The sequence below is a fragment of the Stylophora pistillata genome, chromosome 7 (assembly GCF_964205215.1).
Source record: "Stylophora pistillata chromosome 7, jaStyPist1.2, whole genome shotgun sequence".
Taxonomy (NCBI): Eukaryota; Metazoa; Cnidaria; class Anthozoa; order Scleractinia; family Pocilloporidae; genus Stylophora; species Stylophora pistillata.
In genome coordinates, this window is record NC_142525.1 from 32,346,970 (window position 1) to 32,364,553 (window position 17,584).

General features: G+C 39.9%; 2 protein-coding genes and 1 pseudogene across 5 annotated transcripts in view; 1 reads left to right on the forward strand and 2 right to left on the reverse strand.

The window, feature by feature from the left end:
* Positions 1-17,584, reverse strand: part of LOC148727475 (uncharacterized) — a 29,565-nt gene that overhangs the window by 7,753 nt on the left and 4,228 nt on the right. For 3 of the 4 annotated variants that reach the window (XM_088728112.1, XM_088728113.1, XM_088728114.1), the window contains exon 2: positions 12,715-13,020. In XM_088728112.1, coding sequence (XP_088584238.1) covers positions 12,715-13,020 — 306 coding nt within the window. Of the gene's footprint in view, positions 1-12,497; positions 13,021-17,584 lie in introns of those variants that run through there. The other variant, XR_015989814.1, reaches the window with a different exon arrangement.
* Positions 171-7,754, reverse strand: LOC148727477 (uncharacterized). Its single transcript, XM_088728116.1, has 2 exons — positions 6,941-7,754; positions 171-3,654 (listed from the first exon to the last, which is right to left on the reverse strand). The coding sequence occupies exons 1-2, from the start codon at positions 7,244-7,246 to the stop codon at positions 3,325-3,327; spliced, it is 636 nt and encodes a 211-aa protein (XP_088584242.1). The 5' UTR covers positions 7,247-7,754; the 3' UTR covers positions 171-3,324.
* Positions 14,645-15,276, forward strand: LOC148727478 (uncharacterized; annotated as a pseudogene).

The window sequence follows — 17,584 nt, forward strand, 5'->3', positions numbered from 1 at the left end:
TGATGTCTACCTTTGTTTTTATATAGGCACTAGTTTATTGGAAACATATAGATCTTTAAGCCGTGCTAGATGCTACCGTTATGCCTTCCAGCTCTTAAAACGCATATAAAGGCTCAGGGGATGATAATGCTCCTCTCTTTGGAAATTTACGTTGATTTATGTTGAATAAATAACATAAACCTCGTTTATTATCGAAGGCAGATAAAGCAAAAGAGGTGATTAACATCGTCGAAAAAAACTACTTAACTATTTTATTTATGAATTGATTTACACATTGTTCGTGTAATGATTGTAGGGCTATTCAAACATAGAAGTATTTTTATTTGCTGCTCCTCTGTAAGAGGCGGATCTAACTGACTTTCTTCCAAGTGAATAAAGCCCTAGCATAGCGCAACTTTTTCAAAGTCTTCTATAAGTATTAGAAGGTAGTGTACGTATGATGCACGATCCTCGCAGTAGAGAGCGCTATTTATGCAATAGCGAAAATCAGACCTGAAAAAAAAAAAAAAACTTTACAAGGTAGTCTTGCATCCAAGACATAAAGACTCAGTGAGTAAAGGTCCTTCAAATAAAGACTGGATAGGGGCGCATAGGAAATTAACTTCAGCATAATTTTTGATCCGATATCGCACGAATCGCGCCGGAAGCGATGAGTGTGATATCGGTTTTTCGCGTGAAATTTAACGTGGAATTCTCTCGTCAGGCAGTGAATTTTTCTATAGAATTCACTCGTCAGGCAGTGAATTTTTCTATAGAGTTCTTTTACCAGACACGAGCCGTAACTGAAGAATCCGTGACGGGTTTTGCGCTTCGGAAAACAAAGGAAGAAAGCGCTTCGATCGATTTGAAATCGAAGTTGACAAATGACATTAATATCACGATTCTTGTTCCTTACCTTTCGTTACAAATAATATTAGAACATAGTTAGCAGAGTCGCGCAATCAAATTCATTATACGTAAGCGTGCTCAAAATCCCGATAGTGCACGCTGATAGCGTCAGCAAATCCGACTTCGCCAGAAAGTTTTTTTCGCGCGAGCGGCCATTGTTAGCGTAGAGAAAAATAATATATTTCGTGACAATAATGGATACAAACAGAAACTCGGCCTACTAGTTCGCAAACGAAGACAATGTTTCGACCTTTTCGCTTGGGCTAGAGTTCTTAAATGAGGCAGAAAAGGAGAAAAACAAAGGAAAAGGACACTCGGCATCAGCGCCGTCACGATTCGCTTCAACTGATATTGTTGTCCGTTTTTCGCGTCGGATTTGATGCAAAATTCCACCGGCTATGTTCTAAAACAATTGGTTCATGCTTTCAGCTGTGCACTGTCGAGTTATGGAGCACTCAAGAAGCTAGAGTTGCCCTCGGCTATCGCCTCGGGCAACTCTTACGCTTCTTTCGTGCTCTCCAAACTTCCCGCGTACGCTAAAGCATGAACCAATTGTTAAAAAGTACTAGTAGTCTTGTTTCTCCCATTGGAATCATCTCTCTGTCAGTTGTGGTTAAAAAGATGTATGTGGACAATAACAGAGAATCGAAGAGAACCCTCAATAACTCCAAATGTTTCCTCTTTTCCGCATGCAACTTATCTAAATATGTAGTCTCCTCTCGCAGCCGTTCTTTGTCTCGGGATCCCTGTGTCTCCCTCCCCAACAACAATTTTTCGCTTCCTGATTGGCGGGTCTCGAACAACTGTTCGACGCTCATTGGTGGAAGGAAACAAAGGGAATGGAATGTTTGGTCAACACGAGCAGCCGTTTGTTGGGAAGGGAGACACAGGGATCCCGAGACAAAGAACGGCTGCGAGAGGAGACTAGTAAATATGTTGTTTTCCAGGAAACCTGTGCTATTTGGAGGCTATACGGTATGGCAAATCATAATTATGCTATGATCACACGATGAATTCTCTTTAAATGAATATGTTTGATATGAAGTTGTTATGTCTTGGAACTTCCGTTTAAAAATAATGGCTCAGCTGGAAGATATTGCTCTTATTTTGAAGTAATCGTGTGATCATTGTCAAGTTGCCCCGATTGTTATCATACGTACGTCATGTATTCCGACAAAGGAATGGAGAGGGCTGGGGTATACCTTATAAGGTAGTTAAGATTGGGGAGTTACTGGTCTCAGGTACAACATTTTTAACATTCAAAGGTAAAATTCGTATTCACACGCGGCCACGTAATATCCTCTTTATAAATTAAGTGCTGAATGGTATTTAATGCTTATGTCACGACTTTTTCACGACACTCTCACAGCGTATTTATCACTTCTCCCTCTTTCGATTTCTTCCCCTAAAAGTTGCCAGACCTATGGAGGGACACCGATAGGTGTGTTGTCTTATTCCATAGTGCTGCTCTTGATGAGCTAGTAATATAAATCACTTGCGTTAGCTGGATGTCTATGATCAACAAGAGTAGGATCTTGGGTGAGAACACATGGGATGTTTTGCTGATCTACCGCCATGTTCTTCTAATATCAATTCTGCGAACTCGATCACGCAATCGCAAAATTTGCCTCTATTAATAGTGTGTTACAAATCGAACTGATATGCGCTTATAATTAACTTGGTAAAATCTAAATCTCGAAGATAAACAAACACACGAGCAAAACACATGTACTTGAAACGGAAAAGTTACAAAGGGAACCCCGAAAGGAAGCCCGCCATAGTGTATCATCACTGCTCAGTATCTACGATGTTCGTGAGTTTTTGGCTGCCATATAATAGGTGGTCCTTCCCCTTTGTTGCAGAGGTCCTCATCACAGCAAGAGTCGCATACAATATCTTGCATATGTTCGTCTGGATCTGTGCATTTGTCGGAACAGTCTTCTCCTTTGGCGCATTCTAGCTTAAAAAGTGTAACTTTGTTATTATCTTGGATAGTTTTTGTAATCTGGCACTGATTTTGGTTTTCTTTCTACCAGTCGTTGTACCTCGGCCTCTTCTGGGGTCTCATGGGATTGCGCCTCTATTTTGCTTACAAGTGGAGCGCCTACCCTAACAGACGCTGAATACTCCGCATCCGCAGTATCAGATGGATTAATGAGCCCAAGGCCTCCCACACGCACCGGCAATGCTACCAGACTACGCTCTTCCTCAGAACAGTTACGTTCTATGAGCGACGGTATAAGTACATCCGAGATTGCACGCTCTAAAGGCTGCAGTAGGTTCTCAATACCCGGCAGTGTTCTCATAAGGTACGTCGACCGGTGTCGAAGCCCAAATGTAAATGCTGCGTAACTAGCTTGTGGCTGAGATCTTGCAAACTCCGCCAACCTCGTCACTTCTTTCACCCAATCTTCCACCTTGCTACCCACATATTGCTCAAGATAAAACCGAGAGCCTAGGTGTTTGCGTACCTCGGTGTTTGCGTCCCTCGGTGGTGATGTTGATACCAGTCCCTCCAAACATTTCCTTCGTGCGGCCTTCCTTTTCCGGCTTAACAACAGGGCAGCATTTCTTGGAGTTAGGATAGTATCCAAGGGTCGGATCAGCCTCTCTCAACTCATCCCACCATTGCTTAACCTCTTCTAGGGAGCCTGCTCCAGTGACGTCATCCGCGAACCAGCATTGTTTTGCAGTGCTTCGATTTTGAAGTAACGACATTAACGGTTGTAGACTAATTGCATACATTGACGTAGCTAAGGGGTCTCCCTGTGTATAATAATAATAATAATAATAATATGATAATAATAATGATAATTTTAAAGATAAAATTGATAACAATTACGATAAAATCAAAGACAACGACCACGACAGGTTTGCGAAAGCGACGAAAGTGACCGTATTGTAACAGCAGCATGTCAGTCTATACAAAACTAAATTTTTTTGTCTATCAGCACATACAAACTATGTAAAGCAAAGCAAAGCTAATCTAAAAAGAAAAGAAAAATGAATGGAAGAAGGAGAGTAGTTGATTATCTGCGTCGATTTCCACTCCCTTCGTAACATCTCCATTATATGAGCTTAAACAGGCGCTATTCTGTTCATGAGAGATATCTTGTGATATAACTGCAAGCATATGAAATGAACAAATGTTTTCATATTTTGATTACGGACACCCGTTTTTTTTTAAGGGACAGAAAATCAGAAAGATGGAATGGCGAAAAAACCAGTCTAAATGGGCAAATTTTTCATTCAAGCGAGTGATTTCCAAAATGAAAAGGCACCGCGTGTCGGAACAAAGTGAGTGTGAATATTTTCCCAACACAACGTACAATTACCTCTATCGCCTCATGCTAATTACGCATAAAAATGCAAACAGTCTTCAGAGTCGCTGGAAAAGTATCTTACAGAACTAACCTTCAGCTTTGTCTGCAAAACTATCGCTGTTTTTGACTTTTCTGAAGGCGAGGACGACTGAAGAACCACGATCACGCTTCGTAAACAGACCAATTAAGGGTAAGGTCTTCGTAAAGTGTAGCCAAAATTGCTGGTTAAGTGAATACTTATTTTTCCTTTTTTTGAAGGTATAATTTAGGGTTCTGGGCCATTATCAACTTTCATTACACGACTCGGGCAGTCAGAGGGCCAATAACTAAAATCAACCAATCAAAATGCTCTATTGCCGGTCAATATTCTCTCAGTATTAAACTGGGCACTGTCCCGAATGGTCCTGAATGATACCGCACTTGTGTCCCTTTGAACTTCAGTCGTATAATGAATCTCTTATTAACCAAGCTTGCTTGGGACTGTACCGGAAGAATATCGGCCCTTGGTCTTTTATGTACGGAGCTCGCAGCGCTCGGTCCGTACTGTCAAGACCTCAGGCCGATATTCTCCCAGTACGGCCCTCGCGCTTGGTTCATAAGATATATATATATTTATACCTGATTGCAGTTTTCATTGAGAGATCTACAACCATTTAGGAACCCTGATGTGCTTAAAACTAGCTGAAAGGAAGAAGAATTGGTGTGTAATTATTGCCTTACACAAAGTGGATTTTTTGTTTAAAAAAAGCCTAAACATTGTTTTTGAAAACAGCCCTTGGTTTATGTAGGAGGGTCTATCTCTTCTCTGTGACTTTTCATTAAGCTTATATTGAGGTATCTTCTAACATGGGTATGATTTGTCCATAGTATACATGTAGGTTGAAAAAAAATGGATCTTAGAAATTTAAGCAATTTCAAGATGCTTGAACATTCTCCAAATGTGTACCAATGATTCAATAGCCCCTAAGAATTTAAAAGTGTAGCATACACTCAATTAAATTTTAAAGACCCCAAATGTTCCAACTCCCCAATACTTTTATACTAGAAGTCTGAGTATAAAACTTGTATGGCTTTTGGAATATCATATCAGGCCAATTTCTATAACAACTGAAGGTCCATGAACATCAGTGATCCATGTTTTCCCCCTCTAGAAGACTTTATTTGACTGGGTTAAGTCTGCTTATGAGCCGAGTGGCCCATGAGGTCTGCCCTCAACTCCAGTTTCCGTAGTATGAGGTGATTAGGAGTATTTCTACCCCCCCCCCCCCCAATGGGATACCAGTCCATCCCAGGGTTACCCCCTAGCATTAAATTCACCCCTACCCATTTAAACACCTGGGTTACGAGAGGCACTGTGGAAGTTAAGTGTCTTGCATGAGAACACAACACAATATCCCCGGCCAGGGCTTGAACCTAGACCACTTGCTCCAAAGTCAGGCACACTATAACCATGGGGCCACTGCACCTGACTTCATTTAAGACCTAGTGACACTTTAAACATGCAGATAGGCAAGAATGATTAAAGAGCTGACATTCCTCAATTGAAGCAAATTAGTGCAAAAAAAAAAAATAAATAAAAAAAATAAACCATTTCTCTCAAACCACGTTTAAGGTCTGGCTAAGGGTTTTGGGTTTACAGGTATCCAGGTCTATATTTTAACCTTTTCATCCGAACATCAGTAGACACATTCTCTATACTGTTCCTTAGACATTTCCTATGGTAATGATGAGGAGAATTTGTGTAACGATCAAGGGTTTATAGAGTGGTGATCACTTCCTTAATTTTTATTACTTTTGAGTTTGATTCAGAAGTCATACTGTAAGGGGAAATTAGATGCTACTCATTAAAAGTAAAAGGGTAATAACGCAGCTATAAAAGTAAGATTATTCACATCACAATTAATACATCAATGAATTGGAATATATAAAAATCATATATGTGTACTGCGGTTTCATAAAACTTATGAAAATGATCATCACAGTACTGAATATTGATATAGGCCTGTAAAAACATTTTGCCCCAGAAGTGATTTGAAGCCATGACCTATGCGATAAATATAATTAATACAGGTAATAATACAGGTAATTCGATAGTTGTTCTTCATGAGTTTTTAATTTGGTATTTGGTGTATAGACTTCGAGTCAACAACTCAGAGCTCTCTCTCTTTAACTCCCGAAAGTTATCAGGTTCTAATTCATTATTTTATTCTATTTTTATTCTAATATTTTTAACAGCATCCCTGCTAAAATAATTATTAAGGCCATTAGAAGAGGGGAAATGAAACTGCAATCTGAAGAAACTCTTGAGTGTTAAACAATGTCTCCTTGCCAGCACAGATGTGAGAAAGTAATACAATCAAATTGTGTCTCGATCTCGAGACCTTCCAAATACACTAAAACCAAAAGGAAATGGGTATAAGCTTATTGGGAATCATGCCACGTACATTACGATGCACGAAGATATCTTAGAACTGCGGCAACAGGTAGCACGAAAGCAACTCAAGGATGCAGTCTCTTTTTTCAGTTACAATCGAAATCACATGGTTATGTTTAAAAATTTTGTAAAAATTTAGGAATTAGTATGAAAAACTTCCGCGTCCTTGTCAAACCTTCTTTAATTAATTGATTTCGCGGAGATAAGCAATTTCAGTATATCTGTGACGCTTCCAAAACGTATCTCTATTATCACTATGAGTAGTTATATGTAGACTAGATGTAGCTTAACTTACCGAAGGTCTGAGACGCATTTTCCCGTCAATCACGTACACAAAAAGAGGAACTGTGCCTTTCTCGAGGAAATCATCCAACACTCTGTCCAACACGTCCGACTCGTTCTTCCCAGGTGAATCTATCAACTCGATCCCACTTTTAAGAAGATCATGATTTAATCCGACCTCCACAGTGGCATCTAAAGCTTCTGAATTCTCTCTGTCTTTGTCTGAGACCACTATGAATTCTTCGAGATGACGTCTATCTTTGATATCTTCTGTACTTTGCACCACTTCCTCATCTGCTTTAATGAGCCTTGCGTTCATCTCATCCGCATGTTTGATTCTCACTATTCTGGCTGTGCAAGGGTTCTCGTGAACCAGTAGATATGTTGTAGAGCGTTTTCAAGGCTCGATGTTTCAAGCATTTTTAGGTTTACCTTTTGTTTTATTAAGTCTCGCCTTTTCGCCCCTACGTGCTATTTTGATAAATCTATAGTTTTGATCATTTATTTTTAGTGTGTGCTTGAACTTGGCTCAGCACTTACCGTGCTAGACATTTTAATCCCTTGTTATGGTTGAAGATAACTAGTTTGCTAGGTGGTCATGTTTGAGTTGGTAAAACTGACCTTGAGTTTTACCCACACTGAACATCCTGTTCTGGAAGTTCCCTCGGTTAGCTAACCCAAACATGTCTGTGATTTTTGTATTTAATACTGGAGCACTCCTTGCTGAAAGTAGTAGAAATAAGCAGCGGAACAAGAGAGAGAATAAAGAAGAAAATTACAGAGTCTCAGTACCTCTTGTTAATTTGCCAAGCGAGTGGTAAAACCCCTCAACAAATTTGGTGGAGGACCCGTCTTCAACAACACCGGTGGAGCACCCATTATCTACAAGTTGGTAAAGTACGCTTTTGGAATTCCTACAATTGTGAGTGGAACTTCGCTTTTATCAGCATGCTTTTCCGTTGCAAGCTAATTTGACTTTCTAAATCTGAGTGATAGCCGAGTTCTTTTATAATGATCTAGCTAGCGTAGAATGTAACAGTTTATTTAGTGTATAGATCAGTTACCTTCTGATTTGATGAACGCTGTTGATGGTCAATTTCAAGGTTTGGATTTTCAATTTCGCGTCTGTAACGTTTTCTCTTTATTAGTACCGTTTTCGATTGCGTTGCTTTCATTTTTGGGAAATCTGGCTCATGTAGTATCTCTTAAATATTCATCCTGATTACTAGACAGCGAGCGCGAGCCCTGGCTGAAGAAGCCGTTCACCAGGAGAACTTAGCTGTAAGTTCGGGTTCGAATGAGTGGCCAGCCCCTCCTTCACCCGTTCAGCAATCTAGAGTACCATTCTTTCGTTCACTTTTTAAATCAGCGGATAACACGAATGAATTCTCTGCTAGTCGACTCATTCCTATTTTTGTTATCCCTCATGAACCTCAAGACTGTATGCAAAGATTTTCGTTTTTATGTCAAATTAAAGGATTTTGGGTAAATGGAGTCCAGGCTCGCATCCCGACCATTGCTTTATCTCACATTTGCCTTTGTTATTGTTCAATTTTGTGTGACGCATGCTCAGAATTTTGACTCCCTCGTGCAAAAGGTAGAATTTTACCCCGCCCCGTTAATGATTGCTCATTCCCCTAAACCGCTTACCTTTTATACCGAGACAAAGCTTTTGAATATTCACACAGTCTTTGATTTTACGGAAATGGAGAGTACTTTTTCTATGAGTAATACATCCTGTTCCGCGCCTATGGGAAAGTTTTTCGATCAATTATTGCTGACAGTTCGAGGCTTCCAAAAGGTCGTTCGGCGACTTCTTTCTTTGCCAGGCTTTTCAACCCTAGTGGAGTGCGACACATATTTGCCAAGGTATTACCAGTTTATGGTAGGAAAAGTCTCCAGAATGTTGTGCCCAAGAGTCTATAAGAGCTCCGTTTCTGAATGCAAAACTTGGGCGCTAAAATTCTGTCGCGGTCAGTCAGTTGACGAAAGACAGTGGTTACGAGGACAGAGTCGTACGCGACGTTCGAATTGGATGTGCCACGCAGGTGTTCTAGGTATTTTTCGTGCAATTTGGACCGGGACAGGACACAAATGTGAAAATAACCACATTAAGAACATTAAGACCACTCTGAGAGCTCTAACTCACGCTATGTCTATTTCACAAAGTATGATGCGAGTTCTCGACGGAAAAATTGTGTATTTATTCAAAATTACTGATCAGATAAACAGCAAACTAAACTTTTTGTCTCAGGATTTAAAAATGGTTCAAAGTACCTTTAATGACTGGCAGAAACAGCTAGAAAAATTTTCCAATTTAGCCAAATGCCGCGAAGGAATGACAATGGAATTTCTTTCTAAGTATACCGCTGAAATTAACCGTGCTTTAGCCGCTTTTCTAAGACTTTTTGAAATCCAAGATACTTTGAGTCAGATATCCCATCTACATGAAAAATCATTAGTAGGTTATTCCGATTTACCTAAGTTTATGTCTTCCCACTTGTCTGCCAAACTTTCTACTGATCATTCATTGAGGTTGACTATAACAGCATTAGAACAAGGTTTGTCTGTTCTGGCTAACCCAATGGTCGATGTTGAACACAGCGGTCAGGATTTGACTGTAGATATCTTACTGTTAGCACCAGAGATTACAGATAAAAATAGTTTCTGCGTCGTACAACATTTGACTCCACTCAAATTTAATATTTCGGGAAAATGTTTTTCAGGGCCTGTCCAACACAAAAACCTTGCATTAATTAATTGTCCAAATTCAAGGCAGGTAGTCTCTTTAGACGGATTAGATAGGTGTTTTAGAAGTGAAGTAGGTTTCTTATGCCCTAAGAATGTATTAAAGACAGTTTCTAGCTTGCAATGGTTAGGTTTTGCTTGGAATCCAGACCTGAAACTTTCTTTCCCGCGAAACCATCAACCAACTTCGAAGTGCGACCATATCCACCCATTGGCTCATCTTGGAGGCAGATATTTTCTCTCCACCACTTCTGGAACTTTAGCTTTGAGCAATGGCGAGCAACTTAACATTTCTCCGTTGGCCATCTATAACTTCCCTTGCAACGTTAGCTTCATTGGAATGGAGACTAGTTTGGGCACTTGTCCCCAAAGACTAATGGTGTCATTACCTTTATTTTCAACGGACACACTTTCTTATGTTCAGTGGGATCCCAACTCAGATGATTTTCCTACATTGAAGTTACATCATAAGTCATTGACCATCCCACCACCTATCAAGATTAATCATACAGTGATCGACAACTTCGATGAGTTGTTCCAACTTTATGATAGCCAGCTCAGTGGCACTTTGCAGAAGGCAGACAGTTTGATTGATCAGATAGAGGAAACTACTCAGTTCACTTACATCGAGTATATTACGTTCATTGCACTTGGTCTATCAGTGGTGAATTTCATTGTATTCTGTATTCTTTGCCCGTGCATCTCCAGAGTATCTGTGCGACACTCCACACCTGCCAGTCCACCTACCTTGCCAACAGCAGTTGCAGAGAGTCACCAACATAAAACCTGCACACATTGTTCAAAGCACAGACGGATCAACCGTCTGAAAACAACATCCGCAGAAGAAAGTCGTACAACACACAAACCCGGAGAGAAAAGAAGTAAAGACTATCCAAGACAAGTCATTCAAGGAACTGAACTGAACTAAACTATTTCTATTTCGATGATGAATTATATAATAACTTTAACTTAAGCCCGTAGCCTTTTAGTTCACGCGTCGTGCGAGTACGATGGGATTTTCGTTTTTGGCGATCTCTTGTTAGCAGATAACATAGACCACTTTAGGCAGTTAGTTAACAACCGTTCGACTGGGTTGTGACCGAACTGATAGGTATCAATTGAATTAATTAAAAAACAAAAAAAAAACAAACACACAAACAAAACAAACAGCAAAAAATTTAATTATTTTGTATTAGATAAGTTAACTTTTCCATGTAATATTTCCCTACCGTCCGCATCGAGGACGATGCTTAATTTAGGCGGGGAGGAATGTTGTAGAGCGTTTTCAAGGCTCAATGTTTCAAGCATTTTTAGGTTTACCTTTTGTTTCGCCTTTTCGCCCCTACGTGCTATTTTGATAAATCTATAGTTTTGATCATTTATTTTTAGTGTGCGCTTGAACCTGGCTCAGCACTTACCGTGCTAGACATTTTAATCCTTTGTTATGGTTGAAGATAACTAGTTTGCTAGGTGGTCATGTTTGAGTTGGTAAAACTGACCTTGAGTTTTACCCACACTGAACATCCTGTTCTGGAAGTTCCCTCGGTTAGCTAACCCAAACATGTCTGTGATTTTTGTATTTAATACTGGAGCACTCCTTGCTGAAAGTAGTAGAAATAAGCAGCGGAACAAGAGAGAGAATAAAAAAAAAAATTAGAGTCTCAGTACCTCTTGTTAATTTGCCAAGCGAGTGGCAAAACCCCTCAACAGATATGTCTGTTCGAGAAGTTCATTAATTATGGAGCTTTTACCGCAATTTCTTTCGCCAATGAAGACCACAGACGGTGTCTTCCTAAGTTCTGTTTCCACATCATTCAACTGCGTGGAGGCTATAAAATCTGCAGAGCCTGCCTGATGAGCGAGATGAATGCATTCCCCGATCTCCTCAAAGCATTTTCTGGTTCGATCAAAAAAAAGGGCCGTTCGATCAGAGTAGTGTTTAAAATCATTGATGGCTTCTTGTAAATTCTTTGAGGCTCTCGACATAGCTAACGTTGACCAGCGTTTAAGGCATGAAGGAGCATAAACCACCAAATATAATTTGCCCCCGTGATTTCTAGGAATTTTCTTTAGGGCGGATGTAAATAACGCAGTCGTCATTACTTATTCAATCGGTACTGGACTGATGAGAATGGGATTTGTGGAATAGTTCGAAAGATTTAATTGTCATGTGTATTTAAAGATAAAACTCTTTGAGATGAATAACAACCACTTAAATGCTAGCTTTCGTGATATCATATTCGGTTATATTTTGTAATGTTTCAATTCGTGACATCGAGCATCTGTTAGTCACGCCATTTGGCTGATCAAGTGTTCGATAGTGGCTTGTGGTTCAGTATCATCCGCAGTGAATTAAGAGGCTGCACTATCTTCTGAAAACAAAGGCTTCGATTCAAATTTTATTTCAACCTGATTGGATTTTGAACTATTAGAAAGAAAAGTAATCGGAGGAAAGGGGCAGAACTGTTTGCCCATTCATACAGGAAAGTTCTCGAACGGCTGTAATTAGGTTTTGACCAGTGTTTTGACAGGACAAGGACTTCACATGGATAGATAATTCGTGAATTTGGTTTTTTTTATTTTTATGGGAAACGTTATCGTCTCAAATTTCGCTTAAATGTGAAATAAGTTTGCATTTCATTCGTGACGGGTGAAAAAGCTAAATATTTTTACGTGACTGACTTTTACAAAGAAGCACAGGGGACCTTTATTCCGGGCGCTTCAGTATTGTCGGGAGTTTGGAAGCGTTGGCACAATCCACCTAATGATGATGTGTATTTTCAAAACCATTAAAGTTGTGACAAGATAAACACAAAACAAAATTGGTTCCCGAAACACGTTTAATTCAGCTCTTCATTCACTAGTCACGTTGGAATAACGAGAAAGAGAAGAGAAAATCAAAATAGCTCCTTGAAACTAGGGTCTCCAATGAAGGACTCCATGTGAATTAAAGGAACCAAATCAGCAATGGCCCAACCAGAGACAGGCCCAATATCATGTGGATCCTCGATGACCCTGACTTCGGAGGCGCTCCTGTAGGTCCCTCTCCTGTAGGTCCCTCTCCTGTGTTACAAAGATCTTTATCACAGCAGGAGTCGCAGATTCTCACTCCGGCCTTATCGGGAGGCGAGCAGTTGTTAGTACAGTTGCTTTCGTTAACACACTTCCTTCTAAACAGGTCAACAGATTCTCCCTTTATTCGTTTCTCGATTAGGCAACGGTCTTCAACCGCGCTGCAGTTGACTTTTGTGTTATTTCCCAGTTCCGAGGCTGATGATAACGCACAATATTTCTCAGCGTCTTTATTGTCTTCACGGACACATTTGTAGCATTGCAGACAGGAAACTAAAATGTAAATGAAGTAACTCAGGTAAAATTACTGTTCTTATACCCAAGGTTACTACGTAATGGGTCAGTAAATAGGAAAACGTTGATTGGAAGCTAAGCAAACGATGTGAGAGGAGTACAACGATCAAACATATTTAATTGTTCTCCGTTCCAGCTGTTGTCTAACCCTGTCACGCAAAGCGCTGCGTGACGAGAATAGGAAACTGTTGTGAGGGAGAGTACTGCCATAAACTTCGATTCGAATTTAAATTGCTTCGTTTAATTCCTTCTGCTAAAATCGTCTTCGTTTCGAAAAGGAAAATATCTGATCAAAGTCAAACGCACATGATATTCTATGTAAATGTTCACGTGTCAATCAATTTGTCAATCAATCAATAGCTGTACAAAAAAGGAAAACACTATCAACTCGTGATAAATTGATACACAACTTGACTGTTCATGACGCGATCCTACTACAAGCTGTGAAGTAAACTGATGATACTTAGGTGGAAATCAAGCCCTTGCTCCCTCTGCTACCTCTGATCTCGTTTTGGAAAGGAGAAAGGTCAACAGAGAACACAATTAAGTATTTAACAGTAGCACTTGTATTTTCAGAATGCCGGTAGTTTCAGAACAAACAACATCCAAATGTCGAAAGCTGAACACCTAAACGCCGACTGAGTAATTTTACAGGGATGATCTTTCCCACCCCTCCCCCCTCCACCCATTGGTTGCCGTTCTCACACGGTAGGGTAGGGATTCAATAAAGGCCGAGGTGTAGTGAATGAGGTATTTGAACGGGTGTAGTCGTTTATTACTTGCGCTTCATCGCACCGGAGGCCTTCGAGAAGTTAATTGACAATGGTCAACACATGACCACAAAGCCTTGGAATAGATATTAACTTTTAAGGACCAAAAGGGTTTGGAATTACATTCCGCCCTAAATATAAATATGGCAAGTAACTTCCCTTTCCCCTACTTAATTATAACATAACCAAAGTAAAGCGCGCGCTCTGATTAGTAAATTCAGCGTCCACCATTTGCCCAGGGGTGTACGATGCTGACGTGAGCAAATGCAAAGACTAGTTTTCCACGCGCGCTTGTTTTTTCTGGGAGTCATTGTTAACTAAAAAGGAAACTCTTTTGCTACAATGTATTAATGTTATGTTATAAAACAAATGGTAAACGCCACAGTGTACACTATTGAGCTATGGATGCACTTGAGAGGTTTGCTAAAGCTAAGCACTCAAGAAGCTAGAGTCGCTCTTGGCTATCTATGGGAGGCCAAACCATTCAAAAGTGGTATGAAATCACGATTGATGATTGAGATTATCGATTGGGGATCGAGAACAACGATCGCTATGGTTGAGAATCACGATTGGTGATCGAGAATGAAGATCGCTATGATTGAGATTAACGATTGGTGATTGAGAATGACGATCGCTATGGTCCAAAACACGATTGATGATTGAAAAAACAGATTGGGGATCGAGAATACCAATCGCTATGGTCCAGAATGTGGCGATCGAGAATATCGACCAATGGGTTGAGAATATCGATTGGTCATATTGGCGAGGGATTAAAAAACTAAAGCTTACATGATCTAGTATATGAATTTTCGCGCCACGAGGAACTTGAAAGCATGGCGTCGAACTCATCTTGTGATGCTGGAAAGGGAAAGCGAATACTACAAGAACTACAAAAAAAAAAAGCATCCGGGACTTTCCACACTCCTCGGCAGCGACACGGAAATGCAATCAGAAGCTTCTACATCAAATCAAAGCTCTTCCGTCCGCCGTTCTTATATGCCAAGTTTTAGAAGGCAGTTTCATCCAAGTTCCAACACTTTCCGCGGTAAAGGAAAAGGAAAAGGAAAGTCCGTTGTCAAAGGATCATTTATGCGAGATGTGATATCACTACCTGGTCCTAATGTAAACAAGGCTCCCAGGCAAACGAAGCGAGTGTGGTTGATAGAAAACGGTTTCGTGATTTCCGGTTTCCAATTGTAGAAAGAGTGGTCCGCGTGTATAGTTGAGGCCTCTCTACGAAGAGCATTTGATGAAAAATCCCACCGCTCGTGAACTTTGAGATCCTTATGCCGATTCACACAACTCTTATAAAACCCTCTCTTGCACCAGGACAAGATCTAAAGGGAGTAATGGTTAACAGAGTGTTTAAGGAAAAACCAATTTACCTGCGACCTCTCTTGCAAAACTAAACAAATATGTGCCAGTATATTTAAGTTACTGTATGTAATTCATATATATGATTCTAAATTCCTGATATTCTGATTAATTTACTAGGACAAATAACAATATTGTTTCATGATTGTTGTATAAAATCACAGGACTGGAAAAATTGTGAACAAATGGAAAAGTTCCTTTTCTTGTTTTAAGTTAAAAAAAAAAACATAATAACAAACCCCATATGGACCTTGGACTTTTCAATCGTTACCATGCTGATAGGTGGGAAAGGCTTGAATGGTGGAATTCAGAATGGTTTTTGTTATTTTTATTTATATATTCTTTTCTTGTTTCTGGTAAACTTTTCATGCACACGATTAAATACGAATGCCATCATATATCTTTGAACATCGTCATGAAGCAAAATTCCAAAATGTAAAAACTACAAACAAAGAAACAGATTCCCAAATTCCTACTTTTCCAACTTCCCTTTTCTTGGCCTTGTCTCAAACAATTTCAAAGCATCCAAATTTACAAGTAACAGTCTGTGGTAGGAAGAGATCCAGTGCATTTAGCTTTATGAAACATTTTAATCCTGAAACCTGCTTCCCTTTCACAATCTGGACAGGACATACATGTACTACAGTGGGGGAAACAATAAGCCAATCATAAATCAAAGAAAACTGTAGCAGTTTCTAACAAATTTGGCCAAGGCCAAATGTAAATAAAAATGAAACTGAAAAAAAATCTAATCCCGCCAGTATAAAGTTCTTCATCAGTTATTTCCACAAAGCTTTCATGAAGGCCAAACTCTTGTCTACGTCGGTACAAGGTACTCTCGCTTATTCCAAGCAAAGCTGTTATTCCTTTCCAATTCATCCCTGTTTCTCTGAAAGTTTCGATTTGTTCTTTAGTAATGCTAAACCTGGGCCTCCCTCCTGTACTAGCTTCTCTACTAGGAACCCAAGCGGGTGATCTTCTTTCGTTTATTTCTCTCTGAATCTTAGTGGTGTGGATTTCCTGCAACAAGCTTTGTGAAACCGAGAACAGGTGTTCCACGAGTTGCTTCAGTTCATCACTGCGTGAATCACTGGCATTCTGTATTGCAATTGCTATTGCATGAACAACTTGGAAATGATCCTCTAGCCTACTCTCTAAATAGTCTAAAAGAATAGAATTACGTTCATCATTGAGCTCTTTCTCCACCTCATTGAAGCACTGCCTCATAGAGTCCAGAAACTCCTCTAAATCTTGACAATCTAGGTCATGGGCGGCCGCCATTTTGATTGCTGAGAGTTAAGTGGGCTTTACTGCGTCATGTAATTCATTGTTTTTTTATCCCTCGCCAATATGACCAATCGATATTCTCAACCCATTGGTCGATATTCTCGATCGCCACATTCTGGACCATAGCGATCGGTATTCTCGATCCCCAATCTGTTTTTTCAATCATCAATCGTGTTTTGGACCATAGCGATCGTCATTCTCAATCACCAATCGTTAATCTCAATCATAGCGATCTTCATTCTCGATCACCAATCGTGATTCTCAACCATAGCGATCGTTGTTCTCGATCACCAATCGATAATCTCAATCATCAATCGTAATTTCATACCACTTTTGAATGGTTTGGCCTCCCATAGCTATCGCCTCGCGCGACTCTTACACTTCTTTCGTGCTTAGCAACCTCACGCGTGTATCCATAACTCAATAGTGTACGCTGTGGTGTTTACCATTTGTTAAATAATAACCAAAAGCAAAAGATCTTATAATTTGAAAGATCTTTACTCATGCTGCTTGAACACTGCTCAGGCCCGCTCCATAGTTAGCGTAACTGGAATGTAAATTTTGCTTAACCGTGTTTAATCTAAGTACTGATCTCACGCAAATACTTCAAGAGTGTCTGTTGTGTACGGACACACAAAGGACAACAAATTATATGATTAGTTCAGATACAATGTATATATGAAGTTCATATATTTTGAACTGCGCGCGGTATTAGATACGTATGATGCATGATCCTCGCAGTAGAGAGCGCATAGCGAAAAGCAGACCTGAAAAAATCAGGCCTGTACGGGATTTTTTTTTTTTTTTCAGTTTTGTACGGGATTCGAACCACTGACCTCTGCGATACTAGTGCAGCGCTCTACCAATTGAGCTAACAAAACAACTGGGTTTGTTGTAAAACAAGCGTTGGCACTAACATGGCGGCGATTTGTTTACTTTTCGAAACGAAAAAGCAATTCAAATGACGCATCACCCATCGAGCAAAAGCTTATTCCAGTTTTCATTCGAAACAGGCGTTTCTTTGAAGTTTTATCAGGTTAATTCACCATCGTTAGAGAATGGTTATTGCACGGAGGCCCTTTTTAATATGAACCGGAGACCCAGACGGTTTT

Coding starts and splice junctions, on each gene's coding strand:
- LOC148727477 (XM_088728116.1), bottom strand. CDS start 7,246: ATGAACGCAAGGCTCATTAAAGCAGATGAGGAAGTGGTGCAAAGTACA. Junction 3,655..6,940: donor AAATGCGTCTCAGACCTTCG/GTAAGTTAAGCT, acceptor TATTATACACAG/GGAGACCCCTTAGCTACGTC.